The sequence below is a fragment of the Alosa pseudoharengus genome, unplaced genomic scaffold (genome assembly GCF_046254945.1).
Source record: "Alosa pseudoharengus isolate Yale_2024_CS ecotype anadromous, Long Island Sound unplaced genomic scaffold, YU_APseudo_1.1 YU_APseudo_1.1_scf_3, whole genome shotgun sequence".
NCBI classification, from domain to species: Eukaryota; Metazoa; Chordata; class Actinopteri; order Clupeiformes; family Clupeidae; genus Alosa; species Alosa pseudoharengus.
The window spans coordinates 12,675,991-12,688,490 of record NW_027468718.1 but is presented as its reverse complement, the minus strand read 5'-3'; the positions used below and the strand labels follow the sequence as shown (position 1 = coordinate 12,688,490).

Here is a 12,500-nt window from a genome sequence, read left to right as displayed (position 1 = left end):
GACCACCACTACTGACGGCCTCCAATCCCCCACCCCCCTGAAACACACACACACACACACACACACACACACTAAATAGATTAACGTTGCAAAGCTCATGAAGCAGCCCAGGATCCAGGTGTTACAAGTGTAGCAGGTGCTCAGGCTGCACATCTAATCTTTCTCTCTCTGTATGTGTATGTGTATGTGTGTGTGTGTGTGTGTGGGTGGGTGGGTGTGTGCAGGTGATCAGGCTAAAAGTCTAATCTTTCCCTTTTCTTAAAGCCCCAGTGTGTATTGGGAAAGTCAATGAAGATCACAAAACACCAGACCCTCTTTGTGTGTGTGTGTAATCACTGAGGATCACTAGAATCAGACCCTTTGTGCGCATGCATAAATAAATAAATAAATTGTGTGTGTGTGTGTGTGTGTGTGTGTGTGTGTACGTGTGTGTGTAACCATTGAGACTCACCAGTGCCACAGTCTGTCCAGGCAGCGCGGTGAAGGAGACGTCATTCAGAATCTCCTTCCTGTAAACACAAGGCCAGATCAGAGCCACTTAAGCCCCAGAGCTGAGCTCACCACGAGGACTCAAACCAGTCCGATAATTATTACCCTTTACACCACACAACACACAGATCACAACACGGCAGCACGCTTGATGCCACGCCGGCCCCTAGATGTGGTTACATCATATCCCCTTCCTGTGGTCAGACTGGGGTCTCACACAAAGGCTATCTGACAGACACACAGAGACCTTTATTCCGAAACAGACAGCCTTACAATTAGGGACGCTCTGAGATAATGATAGAAAAACACACATTTCATTCATTCAACAGATGAGATAAAACATAAGTGAGCATTAATTGTATAATTAAAAGGTGCACACCTATAATTATGAGTGAACATTAAAGGTGAATCGTCCTCTCTTTGACTGCAGATTGATCTCTGTCTCTCCACAGAAACACACACAGAAATGCACACACGCACAGACACACACCCCACATACACACAACTTACATACTAGAGTTCTTGAAGATAGAGAATAAGCTTGAAGTAGTGTGCGTGTGTGTTTGTATGTACGTGTGTGTGTGTGTGTGTGTGTGTGTGTGTGTGTGTGTGTGTGTGTGTGTGTGTGTGTGTGTGTGTGTGTATCAAAGTTTTAAAGATGCAGTATATACAATTTAGTGACATCTAGTGGTGAGAATGCAGATTTCATCCAAATGAAATAGGAGAAGCTGCTGTGTCATCCAGTGCCATTAGAACACAAAAAGGCCCTCTCTATCTCTATTGTTTGATTTGACCCTTCTGGGCTACTGTAGAAACACAGAAACCTCTCCGCTCCCCATGCTAACTCTAAGCAAGCGAAAACACAATGCTTCATAGCAGCGTGTAATTAAGCACTAACAAGAACAAAGTTCTGAATACCATATTCTATTCATATGGATCACCCTAAATCCTCCATGCTGGCCCTGTACTGAGAGGGGCAGCTAATCTAGGCGCTCTGGCTAGTGCATTGGTATGCCCAGCAGGAGCCTTCAGCTGTGAAGTGTTTCTCCCGTCTTCGTCCAGGAGTTTGGGATCTCTCATGACCCAGGGTAGCCCCGCTGACTTCTCTTCTTTCCCAGACTCGCTTCCTGGCATTTCGGCAAGTGTGGGTGTGTTTGTGTGTGTGTGTCTGCTATATATGTGCTTGTGTGTGTGTGTGTGTTTGTGTGAGTGTCTGTGTGTGTGTGTGAGTGAGTGTGTGTGTGAGTGTCTGTCTGTTTGTATGAGTGTCTGTCTGTTGTAAGTGAGTGTGTGAGTGTGTGTGTGTGTGAGTCCCGTCCTCCTCTCTAGTCAGTGGGCATGGTGCCAAGTGCCCCTTTTCAGGGTGAATGCCAAAGAAAGCCCCACAGGTCCAGCTCTAAAGTCAGAGGCTGACTGAAGCATTGCATAACTATAAGAGTCTCGACTCGTGTGTGTGTGTGTGTGTGTGTGTGTGTGTGTGTGTGTGTGTGTGTGTGAATTGAGAATGGAAGGCCATACTGCTTGGCTAAGTTCTGCATGGAGGACAAATAGACTGGGGCTTATCTCCACTGCAATTCTTGTTGTTATAACAAATTGCTACACATCACCTTTTGCTGTTCATTTAATGCTGTAGCTAACACTTGATGGAAGTTATGTTAGCTAACACTGTGTGCTGTATAAATGGCTGTTCTGCAGTAGGAGGCATGTCTGTCAGGATGAACATACTGTAAGAATGGCTGTTCTGCAGTATGGAGGCATGTCTGTCAGGATGAACGTACCCTTCAACGTAGCTGAAGCAAACATTCTGGAACTCCACCTTCCCCTCGTGGAACTGCAAATCCCCAGCATTGACCTCATCCTTCACCTGCAGAGGAAACGGTCACACACACACACACACACACACACACACACACACACACACACAAAATCCAATGCCAATTTCACTTCTTTCTTGTACATTTCCCATCCCTCATTCATTCCCTCACTCAGTCATTCCCTCACTCAGTCTCTCTCTGTCTCTCCTCCTGTGACTGTGGTGTGGTGTGGTGTGGGGGCCTAAACCAGGCCTGGTCTCCTCCTCTGTGGATCGTGGTGTGGGGGCCTAAACCAGGCCAGGTCTCCTCCTCTGTGGATCGTGGTGTGGAGGCCTAAACCAGGCCAGGTCTCCTCCTCTGTGGATCGTGGTGTGGGGGCCTAAACCAGGCCAGGTCTCCTCCTGTGACTGTGGTGTGGGGGCCTACCCTTTCACCCCCCTCTCAATCACCTGCAGACACCACCCTTTCACCCCCCCCCCATAACCTACAAACACACCACCCTTTCACTCCCCCCCATAACCTACAAACACACCACCCTTTCACTCATTCATTTTGTGGGAGCAGCGGGAATATTAATAGTGGCGACCTTGAAGCCAGAAGGTAAGGTGACTGTGTTATTCTTACCTCGTCACTTATTCCTTTATTCGTCCTCTCCTCTCTCAATCTCTCCCCTCTGTATCTAAACCCTGTGCAGCAACCTTGACGTGTGTGTGTGTGCATGTGCATGTGTGTGTAAGGTGTAAGGTCAGCGGATCTCTTGACTGACTCTCCCACGAGCTTCTACATTATGTCTCTCTCTTTCTCTCTCTCCCTCTCTCTCTCTCTCATCATTCTCTACACAAACATCCTAAAAGAAAACTCCACATCAAATAATGCCTTTGTGCGGCAGTTCTTGGGCCATTACCATATCAAGGGGATCTAAAGAGGCTTTGAATACTGAAACCTTTCGCTGTGTATGTGTGTGTGTGTGTGTGTGTGTGTGTGTGTGTGTGTGAATGAGAGGCAGTGTGTATGTGTGTGTGTGTGTGTGTGTGTGTGTGAGATCATTGGGCATTGCAGCCTTTTCCCACAGGGGGCTTAGTTCTAACTGACTTACACAAACACACACACACACACACACGCCTCTTCATCCCAGGGACAGAGCCCACGCCTCAGAAACAAACTACCGTTATTCCACTCAAGTGTTTCTGGTCTAATGATGTAACCACTGAGCCTCAAACCCTCAGAGTACAACTCTGATCTAGACCACAGTAGGGCCCCAGCCCTGATCTAGACCACAGTAGGGCCCCAGCCCTGATCTAGACCACAGTAGGGCCCCAGCACCACAGTAGGGCCCCAGCACCACAGTAGAACCCCAGCCCTGATCTAGACCACAATAGAACCCCAGCCCTGATCTAGACCACAGTAGAACCCCAGCCCTGATCTAGACCACAGTAGGACCCCATTTTCGGCACAATTCCGATTTGCGGCATGGAAGTGTAAACAAGGAAAAAGCGCATGGATTCTGATATGTTCAAATCAGTTTCAGGCCTCATTCATAAGTGGAAATAAATCAGATATGGATCAAATTTCTGCCAATGCCACATTAGGCCCCGATCTAGATCTAGACTGGGTCTGGGTTGACTGGCAGCCGGGGACTCTCACCTCTCTGTCCTCCAGGAGCAGCTCAAACATTTTCTCCATGTCAACAAAAGCACTCTGGATCATTCTGCAGAGAGAGAGAGAGATAGAGAGAGAGAGGGTGGGAGAGTGAAAGTGAGAGAGAGGTATGAGTTTAAGAGAGAGAGAGAGAGAGAGAGGGTGGGAGAGAGAGAGAGAGAGGGTGGGAGAGAGAGAGAGAGAGGGTGGGAGAGAGTGAAAGAGAGAGAGAGTGAAAGAGAGAGAGAGAAAAGAAGGAGAGCGGAGATAGAGAGGGACAGAGAGAAGGGGAGGTGAGGAAGAGAGGGACAGAGAGAAGGGGAGGTGAGGAAGAGAGGGACAGAGAGAAGGGGAGGTGAGGAAGAGAGACCGTGAGAAAGCAAGAGAGAGTAAAATATGCAGAGAGTTAGTTAGAAAAAGGGAGTGTGTGTGCTTGTGTGTAAAGCTGAGAGGCCTTAGGAAAAAAAGAAACAGAGTCTAATATCTCATCGTCAGACCTTGATCCCCGACCATCAGGATCGAATTTCTGTCAGCTATATTAAGTATACCTTTACCTGTAATGCACCTGTGTTATGTTAACTGCCAGGTACCTCACACACCTGATGTGTAATCAAACTCTCACCTGGGACAGGTGTCTGAGTTCCCTACCTGTAGTAAGTCACCAGCCTGCATACCTGTAGTAGGTGACCAGCCTGCATACCTGTAGTAGGTGCTGAGCCTGCATACAGTAGTAGGTACTGAGCCTTTATACATTACATTACATTACATTACATTTGGCTGACACATTTTTAACCAAAGCGACTAACATGGTAACAGTTAAGTTTTAAAGCAATTCTCTCAACAATTTTAGGACAATTTAAAAACGGTAGAGTACAGTAAGAATAAGTGCATCAGTGCATTGATATTTTTTGTGGTTTTGACGATAACGATAATTAGTCGATATCCTTTAAAAAATTGTTTTTGTTAAAGTCTGAGTTACTTTACAGCTCATTATTTATGAATAGCATCATTACAATAACCAATAACCTAACCTGTGACTTTTTAACCAAATCAACCAATGCATTGTCACTCTATGGGCTCTATCTTCCGTCCCGGCGCAATTGACTTTGTATACTCGCGCGTTTGTCTTTCCTATTTTGCAGTCAGCGCATATTGGAATTTTCCCTCCACAGGTACATGCCTGTAAATTAGGGAATTCGATTGCGCCCACGGGGGCGGTTCAGCAAAAAGACGGGGCGTGTTCCGGCGCAAACGTTCACTGTTGATATTTTGCAGTTTCAGAAAACAATTCCGCCACAGACCGGGAACTCCCGGGTCTAAAGTCTGTGGCGAAAATGCAGATGCTATTTTAAGGGCGCATGCATGACCACAGGCCTGCATGAATGAATGCGTTGCACACCAATCTACAGACACCCCCGTGCACAGACGGAAACATTCAAAGCCTTGATAATATTTGTCCATTTCCCGGTTTTGTTCGTGCATTGGTGACCTAAATATTTAGTAGCCTATAAAGTACAACATCTACATGCAATATCTTTACAACAACGCCTAATTACGACCTATTAATCTGGACAACTTTATAGGCTACAGCCCTATAAAGGCTAAAGTTACTTTTAGTTTTGTTCCAATTTACCGTTGTGTAAGGTTTTAAGCACCATAATTTTGCCTACCTTGTTGTAGCCCATCTGAAATAACTCCAAGCTTTGCTATGTTCTCTCCATCCTTTCGTTATTTTCAAAAAACGTTTTATATCCATGATGGCCTTGAAGTCTTGAGTGAAAAATATTACCACTCGAGGGAAATCAGTGTGGTGTCCACGTGAAAAAATAGGCATAAATCTAGCGTACATATTTTCACGAATCACTGATGTGTTGATCACATAAATTAGGAAATGTTAGAGGACTTAAGGAGACGTGATGTTGAACTGCATGCCGATGCCATTTAACCCAAATGCCCCAGCGGCAGCACGGGAGAGAAGAGATTAACTGACGGAAGATATGCATTGTCTATAGAGAGGTAATGTTAGATTACATTGTACATTGCAAATAGATCACCATGCATTCATAACCTCGTGATTCAGTGAGAATGATCCCAAAACATCGGAAAGTATGTCTTTGTGACAATTCTGTATTACATTTTGTCAAGATGAAAAATCAATAGCTAACTGTTCCCAACTGAACAGTGATTATAGCGCTGTGAACGCTCCTGGCTGCGCCTGGCAAATACGCCACCATAATAGCAATCAGCTATGGAACAAGCATGCCTGTTGTTAAAGGGAATGTGAGATGACGCTCTGATTGGTTTATTGCACGTTACGCCCAAACCACACCCATGATTAATGTAACTACTTCAGACCACCCCATTTTAGATTTGCGTCGGGCGCAACAGTCAATATCCCGCCGATAAAATAGCATCAGCGCCCAAGATCCGCCCACAAAGTCACTTGCGTTTTGCGCGAAGACACTTCCGTTTCAGACCATTAAAATAGGGCCCTATGACACATTTCCAATTCTGCCCCCACTTGTGTGTGTGGCAATGACATGGTCTAGCCAGCTACATTAGAGAAGATGAATAGGCCTAACAGTTTCCCAAGAGAAAGTCTGAAGCTGAAGTTCCTTTCAAACCTTTACAGAGCAGACCAACAGAGTAGCTTACATCTCAGTTATTTATGTTTTGTTTTAGAGCAATCACGTAGGCTAGCATTCCAAGTTACAGAATAGAAACTAATGCGTTAGTTTATGGCTAATGTATATGAGAAATCCCATAGAGATGCTAACGGTTAGCATAATCGGTAAACGTAGATATTTAGAGCGAACTTCAGTCCATTTTCAAAAGAGTTACATGACAATAGTTATTTGTTTACAACTGACGATTAAAATACTCAAAGGCTAATGTTTTATCTCCATATAATAACGTGTAGGAAAAAACGTGACTGTCTCATCAATGCTACTTGAACAGAAGTAGCCGCATAAAATAAACATTAGGCTGCGTGGGACAACGTTGTGACCCACTAGTGATCACGTGACACTTGCTCTGCTGCACTTCTCCCGCATAGCCTACCTCCTGGGAATGTATGAGTCTTCAGTGCGTGATTTCGAGTGTTTTTTCCCCCATAAGTAATACTCGATAATGTCAATTTGCACATCGTTAAAACAACAATCACGATATTATCGCAGACGATATATATCGCCCACCCCTACAGTGCTGTTTTTAAACAGTTGAGTGTCAGTTCAAGACGGCTGGTAAGTGCTAGCATCAGCAAGACTTGTTGTATGAGAGGAGATGTTCTGTAAAGAGCTGGGTCTTAAGGAGTTTTTTTGAAAATGGAGAGGGATGTCCCTGCCCTTGTAGGAACTAGCAGTGTGTTCCACCAATGAGGAACAACAGATGAGAAAAGTTTGGATTGGCCTGAGCGTACCGGTGGTAGAGCAAGACGTCGTTCGTCTGAGGAGCGCAGCGGTCTGGAGGTAGCGTATGTCTGTATGAGGGCATTCAAGTAGGTGGGAGCAGAACCGGAGACTACTTTGTAGGCAAGGGTTAGAGCCTTGAATTTGATGCGGACGCCATAGGTAACCAGTGTAGCTGGATGAGCAGCGGGGTAACATGTGCCCTTTTGGGTTGGTTGTAGACCAGGCGCGCCGCCGCGTTCTGGATCATCTGAAGGGGTTTCACTGCGCAGGCTGGGAGACCTGTCAGGAGGGCGTTGCAGTAGTCAAGTCGTGAGATCACTATTGCCTGAACCAGAAGTTGAGTAGCATCTTGAGTCAATTAAGTCCTGATTTTCCGTATGTTGTAGAGTGCGAAACGGCATGACCGGGCGACTGAGGCAACATGATCTGAGAAGGTTAGTTGGTTGTCGAGAACAACTCCTAGATTTCTTGCAGTCCTGGTAGGTGAAACAGACAGGGAGTCAAATTTGATGTTGATGTCGTGGTGTATGGTAGGTTTAGCTGGGAGGACCAGCAGTTCAGTCTTTGAGTGGTTCAGAGGTGGTGTGCCTTCATCCATGTAGCCATGTCTGAGAGGCAATCCGAGATCCGTGCTGAAACCAAGGGGTCATCAGGTGGAAAGGACAGATAGAGCTGTGTGTCGTCTGCATACAGTAGCAGTGGTATGAGAAGCCATGCGAACGGATAATCTGTCCCAAGGAGGTGGTGTAGATAGCAAAGAGAAGGGGGCCCAGCACTGAGCTCTGGGGGAACCCTGTGGTGAGATAGTGAGGTAAAGATTGCTGACCAAGCCATGATGCGTTAAATGAGCGTCCTGTGAGGTAGGATTCAAACCAGGAGAGAGCAGAACCGGAGATTCCCATGTTAGAGGGTATAGAGAGAAGGATGCGGTGATTAACCGTGTCAAAGGCAGCCAATAAGTCAAGCAGAATGAGTACTGATGACAGAGCGGTCGCCCTGCCTTTTTTAAGGCTTCTGTTACAGACAGCAGAGCCGTTTCGGTAGAGTGGCCGCTTTTGAACCCAGGCTGATTTGGAGACCTGTTTATAGACTGCTCGTTAAACGCCTTTGGATAGGAAAGGCAGGAGTGAGACAGCTGTAGAAAGCTGTCTTAGCAGCAGTGATGCTGGCTGAGAAAGAAGTTAGGAGTGTCTGGTAGTTTTTGAGGTTATCAGTTAGTTTGGATTTGTGCCATTTCCTCTCCGCGGCTCTGAGTTTGGTGTGCTGCGATCGGAGGGTATCATTTAGCCATGGATGAGAGTGTTTGGATCGAGTTGGCCTTGTGGTAAGAGGGCACAGGCACGAGCTCAGTGTGGAGCAGAGCGAGTCTGTGGTCTCATTAACCTCCAGAGAGGAGAAGGTGTTGAGTGGAGGTAAACCGGAGGCAACCACCGAGGAAAAGTGGGTTGGAGACAGGTTCCGGATGTTGCGGCGGAACGTGACCATCGGCTGAGGAGCCGGAGGCTGTTCGGTCAGACTGACGTTGAACTGAATGAAGAAGTGGTCAGAAAGATGGAGAGGCGTCACCATGAGGGTGTCTGTGCTGCAGTTCCGAGTGAGGATCAAGTCAAGCTCTTTGCCAGCTTTGTGAGTAGGTGGGTTTTGAACCAGTTTGAGGTCAAAGGAGTGGATCAGGGTCAGCTGAGCCAGGGGCGTCTAATTGGATGTTCATATCACAAGTTCTACAGTGGGCATCGCTTTCAAATGGCCACTTCAGTCGCGCATTACGAGGCGTGAAGCTGCGTGAAGCTTTAGTACCACTTTCAGCCACTGTGCGTTGCTCTGCCACTGTACATCACTCTGCCTGCCGCCCCTTCTGAAAAAGCAGGAGGCTACCATTAAACATAATTGTTGCCGAGAGAAATCCCAGCCTACGAATTCAATAACAAAATAAATCATGCATAATTAAACATTACCTCGATTTAGGCTACTTGGGTATGGCTTAAGGCTTGACTACACGGTGGTAATGAAAATCGAAATTTGCTGTCTACATTATTGTCAGTGTTGGGGGTAACGCAACTACGCAAATCAAAACAGTGGTGTGATAATTGAGCCAGTAGAGAAATAACTGTTCAGAATTAATCTGTAGCCTTGGGTAGGCTTCTGCAGAAAACAATGTTGGTGATTTAATACTATCTAGCGACGTTTTTAACAGGCTACGCTATAGAGGCTTAGACAACTATGACCCACGTTTTGGTTTCGTAATTTAATTTACCCTACTTCTTGACTGCAATGTAGTCAATTGACTGCTTGACATGTCATTTTTATTTTTCTGTACAATAAACAAATACATCTGCTTTATGCCGCAGAATTACATTCATATTTGGAACTTACATAGTCCAATGCATCGTTACACTACGTTAGTGTTTCCCAAAACCATAGTAGCAACGAACGTTCGCAACCACTATCGTAAAGTTATGTAGTTACAACTACTGTACACCTCTCGACCTAGTTCCGGGATCTTCATGTCAAAGACGTCACTGACGCCAGTTATTTGTTTGCAAATTAATAATTATAAATATATTTAGGTTTCTAATTGATATTTACACTTCTAACCACCATACATCCATATTTTAGTAAGTCACCAGCCTGCATACCTGTAGTACTGTAGGTGACCAGCCTGCATACCTGCAGTACTGTAGGTGCTGAGCCTGCATACCTGTAGTACTGTAGGTGACCAGCCTGCATACCTGTAGTACTGTAGGTGCTGAGCCTGCACACCTGTAGTAGGTGACCAGCCTGCATACCTGTAGTAGGTGCTGAGCCTGCATACCTGTAGTACTGTAGGTGACCAGCCTGCATACCTGTAGTACTGTAGGTGCTGAGCCTGCACACTAGTACTGTAGGTGACCAGCCTGCATACCTGTAGTACTGTAGGTGCTGAGCCTGCACACCTGTAGTAGGTGACCAGCCTGCATACCTGTAGTATGTGCCAAACCAGTTGAGAGGGGTGTAGAGCTGGATGATGTAGGTGCTGAACAGGACGTAGTCCCCCACCTGTAGGACAGACAACTCAGGTGAGATTACAGAGAAATCAGCAGGGTCAAATGAGACACATCAAAATGACTGTGCAGGGCCCGTATTCACAAAGCATTTCATCTTACCAAGCAAATAGCCTGCTAATGGAGTACACTATGGACTGAAGCCGTAACTTTGCAACGGTTTGGAACTGAATCTGTTTGAAGACACGTCTGCATAGACGAGAAGCAATTTAATTTGATTTACAAACGTAACATTTAGTTTAAATCTTGACAATAAATGGTTTTGGTTGTTGTTGGTGCTGCTATTGCATCCCTTAAAATGCACTATTATTCCCTCGTGTTTGAGAGCTCCTGTGATTATGTGATTATTATATATTTCTTGAATTTCCCCTTGGGGATCAATAAAGTATCTATCTATCTATCTATCTATCTATCTATCTATCTATCTATCTATCTATCTATCTATCTATCTTATGCATGTGCATTTCAAAACATTGTGGAATGCTACAAACAGCTGCTTACAATTGTTTGTAAATAAGTCTTAGTAAGTTAGGAGTTCTCTCGACTACTTTTAACCTGTCCCAGACTTAGGTGCTACTTTTAGCACTAAAATGCTTTGTGAATTAGTCTTAGTCAAACAAATTAAGACTTAACAAAAAAGTTGACGCGCCCATAACTTTTAGGAGTTTATCCTAAATATGCCAGTTAGGAGTTACTTTTAGCTTTAAGATTTTTTTGTGAATACTGGCCCAGATGTTTAGAGTTTAACCCCCCCCCCCCCAGTTCAGTAAGAGGGAGAGGAAACCATAGACATCTTACAATGACCTAGACTGCACGAAACAGGATATTTAGCTCAGTGGCGGCAATGCGTACTTTAAAGGTATCCACGGTAACAAAATGGGCGCAGAGCAGTGATCCCGCCAGCAGGCCGGCCCCGATGATGAGATTCTGCACCTCATTCAGCAGTGCCAGGGACGCACTACTCTTCCACTCACACGCCTGTACAGGAAACAGGAAACACCAAACACAGGTCAGGCAAGGCCATGGGAGCAGGGTGACCGGCCATGTTTACCATGAACTATTACTATAAAACAATATTAAAATCACTGACATACAATTGAATTTGTGTGAATTACGGCAGTTGGCATATCTGGCTTTTATCGATAGGATAGCTATAGGCTAACTGGTGCAACCCACTTCCTGTGAATTATGCTAAGCTAGGCTAATGGTGTCAGATTGGGTTATTGCACACAGAGAAGAGAAGGGAATGCTTCCTCTTATCTAACTCTGGGGTAGAAGCTAGACAACAAATAAGCTAATTTATTGAGGTTGGCATGTTCCTTTAAAGCAGCACCCAATGAGGGAAATGTTTCCAATGCATTGTGTATCTTATAAGTAAGTATAAGTATAAGTATATATACTCTTTTGATCCCGTGAGGGAAATTTGGTCTCTGCATTTATCCCAATCCGTGAATTAGTGAAACACACTCAGCACATAGTGAACACACAGTGAGGTGAAGCACACACTAATCCCATCGCAGTGAGCTGCTGCTACAACAGCGGCGCTCGGGGAGCAGTGAGGGGTTAGGTGCCTTGCTCAAGGGCACTACAGCCATTCCTACTGGTCGGGGTTCGAACCGGCAACCCTCCGGTTACAAGTCCTAAGTGCTAACCAGTAGGCCACGGCTGCCCCTCTAATCTTGAATTTCCCCTTGGGAAAGTATCTATCTATCTATCTATCTATCTATCTATCATTAATGTGCATCTTCAAATTATCCTCAAATTTCTCTTATCGGGTGATAGAAATGAGTGTTACTAGAATAGAAAACTTGGAAGTAAATTAGAATGCAAACAAAGCATAGCGCCTACCTGGTACTTCAGGATGGCCTCTTCAAAACATTTCACTTCATATTTCTCTGAGTTGTAGTACTTTACCTGGAGAGACGAAGCAAATTGGAAAAATTACAAAACTATGCAACACTATCCAAAGTCAAAAGTGCTTTCCAATGATGTTACTACAAGAACCACTAGAGTAACCACTACGAGACACTAAAGGAATATAAATACTTGAGTGTGAGAGTGTGAGGGTGTGTGTGTGTGTGTGTGTGTGTGTGTGTGTACCGTCTCAA

General features: G+C 45.2%; 1 protein-coding gene across 1 annotated transcript in view; it reads right to left on the bottom strand.

Moving 5' to 3' along the window:
- LOC143100212 (ATP-binding cassette sub-family B member 6-like) overlaps positions 1 to 12,500 on the bottom strand; it is a 74,052-nt gene that overhangs the window by 48,008 nt on the left and 13,544 nt on the right. Inside the window, exons 6-12 of the mRNA XM_076263176.1 lie at positions 12,493 to 12,500; positions 12,241 to 12,306; positions 11,245 to 11,370; positions 10,311 to 10,387; positions 3,948 to 4,011; positions 2,268 to 2,353; positions 452 to 509 (exon numbers count right to left, since the gene is read on the bottom strand). The exon at positions 12,493 to 12,500 is cut by the window's right edge and continues 102 nt beyond it. Coding sequence (XP_076119291.1) covers positions 452 to 509; positions 2,268 to 2,353; positions 3,948 to 4,011; positions 10,311 to 10,387; positions 11,245 to 11,370; positions 12,241 to 12,306; positions 12,493 to 12,500 — 485 coding nt within the window. The remainder of the gene's footprint in view (positions 1 to 451; positions 510 to 2,267; positions 2,354 to 3,947; positions 4,012 to 10,310; positions 10,388 to 11,244; positions 11,371 to 12,240; positions 12,307 to 12,492) is intronic.